Source organism: Balaenoptera musculus, chromosome 3, assembly GCF_009873245.2.
Source record: "Balaenoptera musculus isolate JJ_BM4_2016_0621 chromosome 3, mBalMus1.pri.v3, whole genome shotgun sequence".
In the NCBI taxonomy this organism is placed as follows: Eukaryota; Metazoa; Chordata; class Mammalia; order Artiodactyla; family Balaenopteridae; genus Balaenoptera; species Balaenoptera musculus.
The window spans coordinates 166081393-166093782 of record NC_045787.1 but is presented as its reverse complement, the minus strand read 5'-3'; the positions used below and the strand labels follow the sequence as shown (position 1 = coordinate 166093782).

At 48.3% G+C, this 12390-nt stretch overlaps 1 protein-coding gene across 2 annotated transcripts in view; it reads left to right on the top strand.

Moving 5' to 3' along the window:
• Positions 1 to 12390, top strand: part of VAV1 (vav guanine nucleotide exchange factor 1) — a 55885-nt gene that overhangs the window by 32992 nt on the left and 10503 nt on the right. For both annotated transcript variants that reach the window (XM_036847413.1, XM_036847412.1), the window contains exons 7-22: positions 798 to 866; positions 1050 to 1153; positions 1763 to 1862; positions 2600 to 2695; positions 2911 to 2979; positions 3228 to 3314; positions 3414 to 3499; positions 3917 to 4049; positions 4325 to 4434; positions 5255 to 5356; positions 5605 to 5702; positions 5794 to 5816; positions 5990 to 6035; positions 8671 to 8807; positions 9135 to 9200; positions 11504 to 11535. In XM_036847413.1, the coding sequence (XP_036703308.1) occupies positions 798 to 866; positions 1050 to 1153; positions 1763 to 1862; positions 2600 to 2695; positions 2911 to 2979; positions 3228 to 3314; positions 3414 to 3499; positions 3917 to 4049; positions 4325 to 4434; positions 5255 to 5356; positions 5605 to 5702; positions 5794 to 5816; positions 5990 to 6035; positions 8671 to 8807; positions 9135 to 9200; positions 11504 to 11535 (1358 nt within the window). The remainder of the gene's footprint in view (positions 1 to 797; positions 867 to 1049; positions 1154 to 1762; positions 1863 to 2599; positions 2696 to 2910; positions 2980 to 3227; positions 3315 to 3413; positions 3500 to 3916; positions 4050 to 4324; positions 4435 to 5254; positions 5357 to 5604; positions 5703 to 5793; positions 5817 to 5989; positions 6036 to 8670; positions 8808 to 9134; positions 9201 to 11503; positions 11536 to 12390) is intronic.

Below are 12390 nucleotides of genomic sequence, written 5' to 3'. Positions count from 1 at the left end.
TTATTTTAACATTTTTATTGAAGTACAGTTGATTTACAATGTTGTGTACCACTGCTTAATTTTAGAACCTTTTTTTCTTTCTTTTTTTTTTGGTGGGGAGCGGGCGGGGGCTGCACTGCGTGGCTTGTGGGACTTTAGTTCCCAGATCAGGGATTGAACCCAGGCCCTCGCCAGTGAGAGTGCGTAGTCCTAACCACTGGACCGCCAGGGAATTCCCAACTTTAGAACATTTTCATCATCCCCCAAAGAAACCCCATACCCCTTAACCATCACCCCTTAAATCCTCATTCTCCCCAGCTCCTGGCAACCACTAATCTACTTTCTGTCTCTATGGATTTGCCTATTCTGGACATTTCATTTAAATGGACTCATACACTATGTGGTCTTTTGTGTCTGGCTTCTCTCACTGAACATCATGTTTTCAAGGTTCATCCACATTGTAGCGTGTGTCAGTACTTCACTCCTTTTCATGGATGGACCACATTTTGCTGTTCATTCATCCGTTGACAGACATTTGGGTTGTGTCCACTTTGGGGTTACGATGACTAATTCTGCTCTGAACAATCTTGTACAGGTTTTTGTGTGGACTTTTTTCCCATCGCTCTTTTCTCTCCTTTCCTGTTTCCTTGCCTCTGTCTCCTTCTCTCTACACATTTCTCTCTCTCTCTCTCAGTCTCTGCGTTTCTGTTCATCCCTTTCCGTCTCTGTGTCCTCCTCCCCGTCTCTCTGGGACTCCTTCACCCTTCATCCTCTCTCCTCCTTCATCCTTCATCCTTGTCTCCCCCCCCCACCCACAGCATTTTATGAAGCCCTTGCAGCGGTTCCTTAAACCTCAAGACGTTGAGATCATCTTCATCAACATCGAGGTGAACTGACCGATTCCCGCCCTCCCGGACTTCTGTCCAGTGGGGATGGTCTGCTGGCTTTGCCTGTCCCTGGAGTGTGGGGGGTGGAAGATGAATGACATAGGGTGGGCGGATGACCCTTCTCCCACCCGGCATCCCGAGACCCAGGCTCCCGCCCCAGCCCTTACCCCTCTCTCCGAGTAGGACCTGCTTCGCGTGCACACCCAATTCCTAAAGGAGATGAAGGAAGCCCTGGCCAACCCCAGTGCACCCACCCTCTACCAGGTCTTCATCAAATACAAGGAGAGGTGAGACCCAGCTGGCCAGCCCAGACCTCTGGAGGTCACCCTGCCCTGAGTGGGCATTTGGGAGGCCCTACCCTCATAGACCACTGGACAGAGAGGGCTTTTCCTTCTTTGCTCGTGGGCAAGGGGCTGCCCATCTCTGGTTAAATTCCCAGCTCTTTCTCTTGAGAGCTGTGTGACGTTGGAAAGTCACTTAACCTCTCTGTGCTTCTGCTTCCACATCTATAAAATCAGTGTGATCCAGGAACGTATCTCCTGGGGTTGTGGTGAGGACTGAGTAAATCGATGCTTAAAGTGCTTAACATGGGGCTTGGCACACAGTAGGTGATCAATAAATGCTTCTTAAATAAATGAACATTGAGCAGAGACGCTACACCAGGTGCTCTGATAAGAGCTTCTTGTGCTTTATCTCATTTAATGCTATAATAACCCCACGTGTGTGTGTGTGTGTGTGTGTGTGTGTGGCGTGCCATTGTTATGACCATTTTACAGACAGGAAGACTGAGGCTCAGCGTCACGCAGCTGGGAAGAGGTGGGGCTGGGACTGACACCCAGATCTGCCTGAGCTTGGTGCCAGCTGCCATTCCCCGGCCACCTGTCCTCTTCCCGCAGGTTCCTCATCTATGGCCGCTACTGCAGCCAGGTGGAGTCAGCGAGCAAGCACCTGGACCGTGTGGCTGCAGCCCGGGAGGATGTGCAGATGAAGCTGGAGGTGGGGGGATGGGCTACATCTTTGAGTGTGTGTGTGTGTGTGTGTGTGTGTGTGTCTCCCACTCCTTCCCAGGCTCCAGGGGCAGTAGAGAGGAACCCGAGCTGGAGATGGCACCCCTTTCTGTGGCAGCCCAGCCAGAAGTCTGCCCGCTGAAGGTTTGGGGAGGGTGGTACTGCCTAGCCAAGTGGGAGAAATGGACCAGGAGGAGATGGACCAGAATGCTGAGCCCTAACCCCAGCTAAACCCTGACTCTGGGCTGAGCCCTGATGCCAGGCTGAGGTCCTGACCCTGATCTGAACTCTGAGGGCACACTGAACCCCAGCCAGAGCTCCAACCCTGGCTGTGCCCCAAGTCTGGGCTGAAGCCCAACTTCACACAGAACCCCGATCCCAGCCAAGTCCTGATCCTGGGCTGAACCCCAACCTGGACCCTTGTGTCTAGTGGGAGCGCAGACGGGGCCGGGATGCTGAGGAATGGCTTGTGTGTGCCGTCCGTCAGCTTCTTTGGTCTCCACAGTGGGGACCCTCCAGACCTGTCCATCTCCCCCTCTCCAGCCCCCCCTCAGCTGAGGAATCCTGGACCTCTTCCCCAGGCAGCCTTCCAGCTGGGTCTTAAACCACCCCTTACCCCGTGGCATTCTTCCTTATTTCCTTGGGGGAGAGATGAAGCTTCGGGTTCTATAAAAATCCCCACCTGCCTCTACCTCTTCTCACTCACCTCTTTCTCCAATCTCCCAGGAATGTTCTCAGCGAGCGAACAACGGGAGGTTCACCTTACGGGACCTGTTGATGGTGCCCATGCAGCGGGTCCTCAAATATCACCTCCTTCTCCAGGTGCCCAAGGGGGCGCCCAGGCATGGGTTTGGCACATCGACCTCCCTGCAAGGGCTCCTGGGGGCTGGGCTCCCCTCTCTGGGTGAGGTCATTGGGGCCATGCCTCTAGGGACAGCAGAAGGAGGAGAAGGAGCTGGTGGGCCAGGCTTGTTTGGAAGGCCTCCCAGGATGAGAGGGCAGGCCCCGGGTGATATGCGTCTCTGTGGTTCGCGCAGGAGCTGGTGAAACACACGCAGGACGCAACGGAGAAGGAGAACTTGCGGCTGGCCCTGGATGCCATGAGGGTGAGTGGTCACACGCAGGGGTGACGGGGACACATATGCATTCAGGTCAGTGAGCACCATCCAGGCACGGTCATACCCACGGGCCACCCCTGCCCCCACCGCACGGGGACACACCTGTACGCCGAGTGAGCTATTCGCAGCGTCCCCCTTGGGGACAGTGACATCCTTCTGCCAGCCCCTGCTGGGGGCTGACCCCCTGTCTCCGGCCAGGTTGGGGGGGCCCAGGCTCACCCCTGTCCCACCCCCAGGACCTGGCACAGTGCGTGAACGAGGTCAAGCGGGACAATGAGACATTGAGGCAGATCACCAACTTCCAGCTATCCATCGAGAACCTGGTGAGGGGGCGGAGTGGGGATGGCCAGGGGCGTGGCCACGTGGGGAGGGGGTTTGGTCTCCTGCGTGGCCCATTACCAGACACCCTGTCTGCTGTGTAGGACCAGTCTCTGGCCCACTATGGCCGACCCAAGATCGATGGCGAGCTCAAGATCACTTCTGTGGAGCGGCGCTCCAAGATGGACAGGTGGGCGGAGCCAACACGGATCTGGGGTGGAGCCTGGACAGGGGCGGGGCCAGGCTACCAGTTAGGCAGGTGGACAGAGCCAACACGGATCTGGAGTGAAGTCTGGGCAGGGGCTTGGCCCTATTTCTAGATAGACAGGTGGGTGAGGCCACACAGACCAGTGGGTGGAGCCTAGATGGAGAGGCGGGGCAGAGCCAGCATGGATGCGTGGGCGGAGCCAAGAACGACAGGTGGCAGGACCTGTAAGGATCACGTGGGTGAGGTAGGCATGGCCAAGTTGGCCACAGAGGAGGAGAAGGGCAGGAATCCTAGATGGACAGCAGGGCGGGGGCCAGGAAGATGGGAGGGGATCAGGCAGAGAGCCGGTAGGGACTTAAGCAGGAGCCCGACAGGGGCACCTGACCCAGCTGCTTCCAGGTACGCCTTCCTGCTCGACAAAGCTCTGCTCATCTGTAAGCGCCGAGGGGACACCTACGACCTCAAGGACTTTGTGAACCTGCACAGCTTCCAAGTTAGAGATGACTCCTCCGGAGAGCGGGACAACAAGAAGGTGAGGCTTGGAGGCTGTAACTGGGGGACCTCAGTGCTGGGGGTCCTCAATGCAGCTTGAGCTCTCCACTTGGCCTTTGGAATGCCGGTGCGTGCGTTGTGTGATTTTAGATTTGTGAATGTGTATTTGCGTGGTACCCCATGCATGGCTCTCCTGGGAGCAGACAGGCTGTAGTTGGCTTGACCCTTTTCTCCCCGCAGTGGTAGGGTCAATGGGCGTGTGGTCCCACCCTCTTCAGAGCAGGTGCCTTCATTCTCAACCCTGCTTCCCTGCAGTGGACCCACATGTTCCTCCTGATTGAGGACCAAGGTGCCCAGGGCTATGAGCTGTTTTTCAAGACACGAGAACTGAAGAAGAAGTGGATGGAGCAGTTCGAGATGGCCATGTGAGCCCCCCTCCTCCTCCATCTTTCTATCCTCAGAGGACTGTATCATGTGGGTGCAGGATCTGGGAGGCAATTCTGTGCTGTCGTCTCATCTCTGCCATGAGACCACTCTGAATCTCAGTTTCCTCATCTGGGAAACGAGAGGGACAGTCTTTTAAGGCTGTCTGCATCACCAGAATGCCAAGTCTTCGTAAGCTTCAGTCACCAGCCTGAAAATCCTTCCTCCTTGTCTTCCTCCTCCTTCTTTTTCTTGAGGTGAAATTCACATAACAAAAACTTAGACATTTTTTTTTTGGCTGTGCTGCATGCCTTGTGGGATCTTAGTTCCCCCACAGGGATCGAACCCGGGCCCTTGGCAGTGAAAGCACGGACTCCTAACCACTGGACCAGCAGGGAGTTCCCCAAACATAGCCATTTTAAAGTGTACATTTCAATGGCATTTAGTACATTCACAATGTGCGACCATCACCTTTATCCAGTTCCAGAATATTTTCATCTACCCCAAAGGAGACCCTGCAACCATGAAGTGATCATTCCCCATTTCTCTTGCTCCCAGCCCCTGGCAACCACTAATCTGCTTTCTGTCTTCACCCATGTTCATTGCAGCACGATTCACAACAGCCAAAAGGTGGCAACAATGCAAATGTCCATCAGTGGATGGATGGACAAACACAACAGGGCATATCCATGCAATGGAATAGTATTCAGCCATAAAAAAGAATGAAGTCTTGATCCATCCACACTGCAGCGTGTGTTGGTACTTCATTCCCTTTTATGGCTGAATCCTGTTCCGTTGCATGGAATTATCTTCCCTCACCAGCTCCAACATCTACCCCGAGAACGCCACTGCCAACGGGCATGACTTCCAGATGTTTTCCTTTGAGGAGACCACGTCCTGCAAGGCTTGCCAGATGCTGCTGAGGTGGGAGTCTGGGAGGATGGACCTGGGTCCTGGGCTGGGTTGGCTCTTCCTCTTTGGGGGGGGGGGGCTCCCCTGGCTGTCATGGCCCTGAGTTGGGAGGGGGGAGGCCCTCCTTTGACCTTTAGCTTCTCCATCTCTATCCTGCTCTAAAGAGAACACAAAGGGGCCCTTTATGTTGTTGGTAAAACGATTGGCTGTGTTCGTTCAATATCACTGACTCTCTTCTTTATCTTCTCCCTGCATCCCAGAGGCACTTTCTATCAGGGCTACCGTTGTCAGAGATGCCGGGCACCTGCACACAAGGAGTGTCTGGGGAGGGTCCCTCCATGTGGTCGACACGGGCAAGGTACCAGGAGACTGAAGTTGGGAGGTGGGCTTGCTTCTGCATGGAGGGTGGGGGGTTCCCATTCTAACTAGTATTTCCTTTACCCTCTCAGATTTTTCAGGAACTATGAAGAAGGTAAGACCCCCATGCTCCTTTCTGTGCGTGGAAAATCAGGGGGGTGGGTAGGGAAGGCAGGACCTGGGAGCCCTTGGCAGTGGGCATGGCTCTTTGCTGGGTGCTCAGATAAGGGCTGAGCACTCAGGCTGGGCACAGGTAGCGATACTTGCTGTCTTGGTCTCTCCCTCCAGGATAAGCCACATCGGCGGGCTCAAGACAAAAAGAGGAATGAGCTGGGTGAGTCAGCAGGGGGCGCTGTGTGGGGCAGAAATAAATCTAGTCTGCCTCAGTGATGCTGGCCCAGGGGCAGATCTCAACAATTACGTTAATGACCACATACTGCCCTGCTTATCAAGCATTTGTTCCAGTCTTAGAAACCCAAAAGGAATTTATAAATAACGAACTCAAATTCTTTACTAGCTTTGCTCAAACACTGTGAAGGGGATGGACGGAACATAGAAACCCTCGTTGAGATGCTCTTTCTCTCCCATTCACATTTTTATGTATATACGTATTTTTTAAACTGAAGTATAGTTGATTTACAGTGATTCAGGTGTACAGCAAAGTGATTCAGTTATATATATATATATATATATATATATATTTTTTTTTTTTTCAGATTCTTTTCCATTATAGTTTATTACTAACTATATTGATACAGTAATATAAGATATTGAATATAGGTCCCTGTGCTATACAGTAGGTTCTTGTTGTTTATTTTATATATAGTAGTGTGTATCCATTAACCCCAAATTCCCAATTTATCCCTCCACCCCCTCCCATTCACTTTTATTATTCACTGCCCCCCCCACCCCGCCCCCCCTTTTTTTTTCTCGCTGACAAACTCCATCTGTAGTCTTAGCTGGCTGGGCACACCTCATCCCTTCTCCTACTGATTCTGTATCACAAAATCTTATCATAATGGAGTAGTTTCAGCAAAGTGTAGTCCAACTGGATGCAGGAGATGCAGAGTTTGGCTGAGCCAGAATTCGTTTTAGCCCAATGGCAGTGGGGAAAGGCTGGATTTTGGTATATATTAATGGTGTTTGTGGGATCACAGTCGTGATGGGTGATTTTTATTCAGCATCTACTGTATATATTATCTGGGACAAATGGTGACTAAAAACAGTGTGCTTCCTGTTCTTCCAAAGCTCCCAGGCTGGTAGCAGGAGACAGACTTTGGCTAAGTCATTCCAGTTGAGGTGGGCGAAGTAGAGGGTTTTCCAGAGCATTCAGCTGGAGGACCTGATGAATCTGAGCCTTCAGGGAAGGCTTCTCAAAGGAGGTGGCATTAAAGTGGACACTTGAGGGATAAGGAGGGGTCAGACAGGTGAGGATGGCAGGAATGTTCCAGGCAGAGGGAACAGCATGTACGAAGGCTAGGAAGCAGGGCGGCAAGGCATTATTGAAGAACTTGGTGTGGCCAAGAAAAATAAACTCTTTGCTCATAGTCATACAGAATCAGTGTAAAGATTCAGTTTCAGATCTATCATCTATCTATCTATCTATCTATCTATCTATCTATCTATCTATCTATCTATCTATCTATCTATCTATCTATCTATCTGTCTGTCTATCTATCTATCTATCTATCCTGATACATAGATAGATATCTAGCTGTAGTTCTATATCTACAGCTAGATATAGATACATCAGTCTTATTCGTAATAGTCAAAAATTAGAAACAACTCAAATGTCATCAATAGCAGGAATATATATATATATATACACACACTATATATATAATATAATAATACATATGTATAAAATCAGCTTTATACAAAAATGTATATATCAGCTTTATTGGTCAAAAACCAGGCAACCCAAATGTCCTCAATAGGAGGAAATATATATGAGTGTATGTGAGTGTATATATATATGTATATATATATATATATATATATATATATATATTTAAACATAGCCAATACATATATGTTCATATATATGTACACATATATACACTTGCTCATATCCATTTTATATATATAAATATATGCATATAATTTTCTATTGAGATAGAAATATTTCTTTTTTTTTGTTTTTTTGAAATATTTCTATTGAGATAGAAAATACATACCATAAGGTGTATAAAATGAATAAATCTTAAATGTGTGGCTCACTGAATTTCTACCCATATAACCACCATATTCAGATTAATGTATAGAACATTTCTGTCATCGCAGAAAGTTTTATTGGATGGTGTTGGTCATACTCACTGCTAGTGCATCCTGCCTCCCAGAGGGAACCACTGTCTGACCTCTATCATCATAGATTAGTTTTGCCTGCCCTTGAACTTCATACATATGAAATTGTACAGCACGGACTCCGTTACTGCATATTAGTGTGGTTGCTTGAAGCAGTCATTTGTTCTTTTTCGTTGCTTATCGTATTTTGTGCTGTGTTTATCCATCTTCTTGAGGACATTGGGTTTGTTGCCAATTTTTTTGGCTCTTGTGAAGAGAGCTGCTGTAAACATGCTTGTCTATGACTCCCTGGGACCTATGTTTTCATTTCTCTTGGTGATATGTCAGGAGTGGAATTAGCTTTAGTGGATACAGCCAAATAGTGTTCCAAAGTGGATTCCTACAGCCATGTAGGAATGGGCTATGGGGTGGTGGCCACCCTCCCTGTTTTTGCCAAAAAAATTATTTTAAATATTTTCATATTAAAAACTTCTTCAAGTAAAAAAAAAAAAAAATAGAATCCAGAAACCCAGGTGACTTCCAATTGCTCCACATCCTTGCCACCGTATTGGTATTGCCGTATTGTCTGTCTTTTTAATTTTCGCCATCTTGGTGAGTGGTGAGACTCAGGTTTGAAAGTCCCGGACTACCAGCCGTGCTGTATCACCACCTCCCCTCCCCTCCAGGCCTGCCCAAGATGGAGGTGTGCCAGGAGTACTATGGGCTGCCTCCACCTCCTGGAGCCATTGGACCTTTTCTACGCCTCAGCCCTGGAGACATTGTGGAGCTCACCAAGGCCGAAGCCGAACAGAACTGGTGGGAGGTACAGGCTGGGGCCGTGGGAGTGATGGAGAAGGACCTGAGCGTGGGGGTCAGGGTGTAGGTGACCTTGGGAATGGGATCATGGCACAACTGGACACGGCTGCTCTGGGGAGAGTGACGTCTGTGGGGATTTCTGGGGCTGGCCTGGCCCTTCTGAGCTGGTGGTCTTCCCAGGAAGTTGATACTGATTGACACCTCTCTGGGCATCCAGGCCATGGAGAGATAGATGGCCAAGCAGAGTGGCCGTTGGGTGAAAGATGGACATACACACACACACATGTTGGATGCCTGTAACTTCTCTGTCCATCTTTCCCTCCCATCTTCTTAGGGCAGGAATACGTCTACCAATGAAGTTGGCTGGTTTCCCTGTAACAGGGTCAAGCCCTACGTGCACGTGAGTGTCTCAAGTCTGGTTGGAGAGAGGGCAGGGGAGTTCAGAGAGGGTCCTGCGACCCTCTGCAGCGTTGGGGAGACACTCCTGAGATCAGGAGGGGGCCGCCCATCATGGCAGGTCACTCCCTACCTCAATGACTGAGCCCAGAGAGGGGGCCACCCTGGGAAGGATGACCAGTCCTTTTCTCTTTGGTTTTTCTTGTATGAAGATCCTCTCCATCATCAGGAGAAGGAGCAGGGGTCCAGAAGGCTGGCCAACCCCTACCTTCCTTCTGGGGCACCGAATGGAGTCCTCTACAGGGTCTCTTCCCACCCCGTGCCTCCTTGCCCAGCTTTTGGGAACAGACCTGCCCACCACTCTGCCCGGCCCCTGTCCTTCTTCACCTGTTCCCCGCTCCCCTGATTCCGTCATCTTTTTTTAAAAAAATTAATTAATTTATTATTTATTTTTGGCTGTGTTGGGTCTTCATTGCTGCCCGCAGGCTTTCTCTAGTTGCAGCTAGTGGGAGCTATTCTTCGTTACGGTGCGTGGGCTTCTCATTGCGGTGGCTTCTCTTGTTGTGGAGCACGGGCTGTAGGTGCGCGGGCTTCAGTAGTTGTGGCGCGTGGGCTCAGTAGTTGTGGCTCATGGGCTCTAGAGCGCAGGCTCAGTAGTTGTGGCGCATGGACTTAGTTGCTCCGCAGCATGTGGGATCTTCCCGGGCCAGGGCTCGAACCCGTGTCCCTGCATTGGCAGGCAGGTTCTTAACCACTGTGCCACCAGGGAAGCCCCTGATTCCCTCTTCCTGATGATGACTTCAGATCTTCCCCACTCTTCCCAAACCTTATCCTCCGTCGTGACCCTGCTGCCTGCTTCACAGCCCTCATAGGAGCCTGCAGAGGGAAAGTCCTGTTTTTGTCGCTTTCATTTTATGTAATTTCAGACTTTCAGAAAAGTCCTGAGAATAATGCAAAGAACTTCCATACATCCTTTACTCAGATTCACTACCTGTTAACATTTTGTCCCATTTGCTCTATCATCTTTCTCTGCACAATTTATTTATTTTTAAAATGTCTATTATTTATTTTTCCTGAGATACTTCAAAGTAAGTTTACAGACGTATTTCTCCTTCATCTCTGAATATCTCCCAAGAACAGGAACCTTCTCTTGTATAATCATAGCATGATTTTTAAAAACATGAAATTCAACAAGGACATTATACTATTATATAAATTATTATATATAATATAAATCATTATATATTATGTAATCCAGAGTACATGTTTATACTTTTCCCAAAAATATCTTTGACTTTTTTTATTTTTGGCTTGGGTTCATTTCTCCACTGTGGAGTTACATTATGAATTTCCAACTCCATCAATTCCTGCGAAGTTACATTATGAATTTCCAACTCCATCATTTCCTGCGAAATTATTAGCAGATATTCTATTGTAAAGAAGAACTGTCTCTTCTAATCTGTATATCTAGGTATTATATATGTATGCATCTATGTATCTATCTATCATCTTTGTATCTATGTATCTGTCAATCATCTGTGTATCTATCAATCATCTATCTATGTATCTATCTGTGTATCCATCTGTATCTGTGTATCTATCTATCAATCATCTATGTATCTATCTACCTATCAATCATCTATATATCTATCTAATAATCATCTATGTATTTATCTGTGTATCAGCCAATCATCTTTGTATCTATGTATCTATCAATCATCTGTGTATTCATCTAATAATCATCTTTGTATTTAGCTGTGTATCTGTGTATCTATGTATCAATCAATCTTCTACGTGTCTATCTATGTATCTGTGTGTTATCTATCTCAGGAAATGTTCCTGGATTTTTATTTTAAAGTTGTCCCACCCTTGACCAATGGGAGCCCCTTCAGGCTGGCTCTTCTGTCCTTTTGGCATGTCCCCATCATTCTTTGAGCCCTTCCTTACTTTCTAGCACAATAGCAGACTTCTCTTGTACTTTTTCTGCCCCAATCTTGGAATCAACCATTTTCCCAAGGAGCCTGGGTCCTTTCGTTGGAACATGGCATTCAGAAGCCAAGATCTGAACATCTCTCCAATTTCTGCCTACAAACGTAGCTGCCTCTTTAAAGCTGATTCATTTGAGGGTGGACTGATTTCTCCCCCTGGATTCTGGGACTGTATTTCCAGTGAAGTGCACAGTGCCTGGCACATAATAGGCCCCCAATAAATGATAGTGGAAAAAAGGAATGAATGAACAATGTAGTGCCCTGAAGCCTGTTGCCGTGCTGGACCCTTTGCCCTGAGTCTTGGTCTTTGTGTCCCCAGGGTCCCCCTCAGGACCTGTCTGTTCATCTCTGGTAAGTAGAACCACCTTTTAAATTTTCAACTTGGAGTGCTTTGGGGTGGATGCCTGGGCTGGGCATTGGGGTGGGGATGGGGGCTACAAACCAATCAGTTATTCATTCTTCAAACCTTGGGCATTAACTGCTGGCTCCAGCCCTATGCCGGGGGCTGCTGAGGAGAGAACAGACAAAAGAAGGTCCCTGACTTTGGGACATTATGTTCTCACTGGAAGGAAAATGATGGTGATGATATAATGGCAGTTCCCTCTCCCCACCCCCACCCCCCCTTTTTTTTGAGCACCTACTACTGATAGAGCAGTGAGGGATGGAGGTTTCCAGTGTTGCTTTGGAGCCCACTGACCTGGGTTCAAATCCTGACTCCAATATTATCCAGTTCTGTGACCTTTGGCCAGTAACTCAACTTCTCTGTGCTTCAGCTTTCCTCTCTGGAAAACAGATTAATAATATCTGCTTCATAAGGCTGTTAGGCGGTTTCCATGAGCCTATAAAGTGCTTGGCTCTGTTCCTGGCACACAAAAAGGACTTTATTATCTGTTATTATTAGCACTCGCTGTTATGACTGCATTTCATGCATTCTAAAATACACATTTTTCTCCGCCACGTTTTAACATCTCTGGCATTGGAATGGCTCTTACAATTAGTGGTGTCTGAGTCTTCTGCCTAATTTTATGGGTAGTAATTTTTATTTCGTAATTGCCCACGAAAGCACAGTGAATTTTACAATCATTGGCATCTTAGATTCGGACATGCTATGGTATTGTTTTTATGACCGTGTGTCAGCACTTCAAGGACACATTCAATTCTGGTAGTAACACTTTGAAGTACGCGTTATTCTTACTCTCTTTCTGC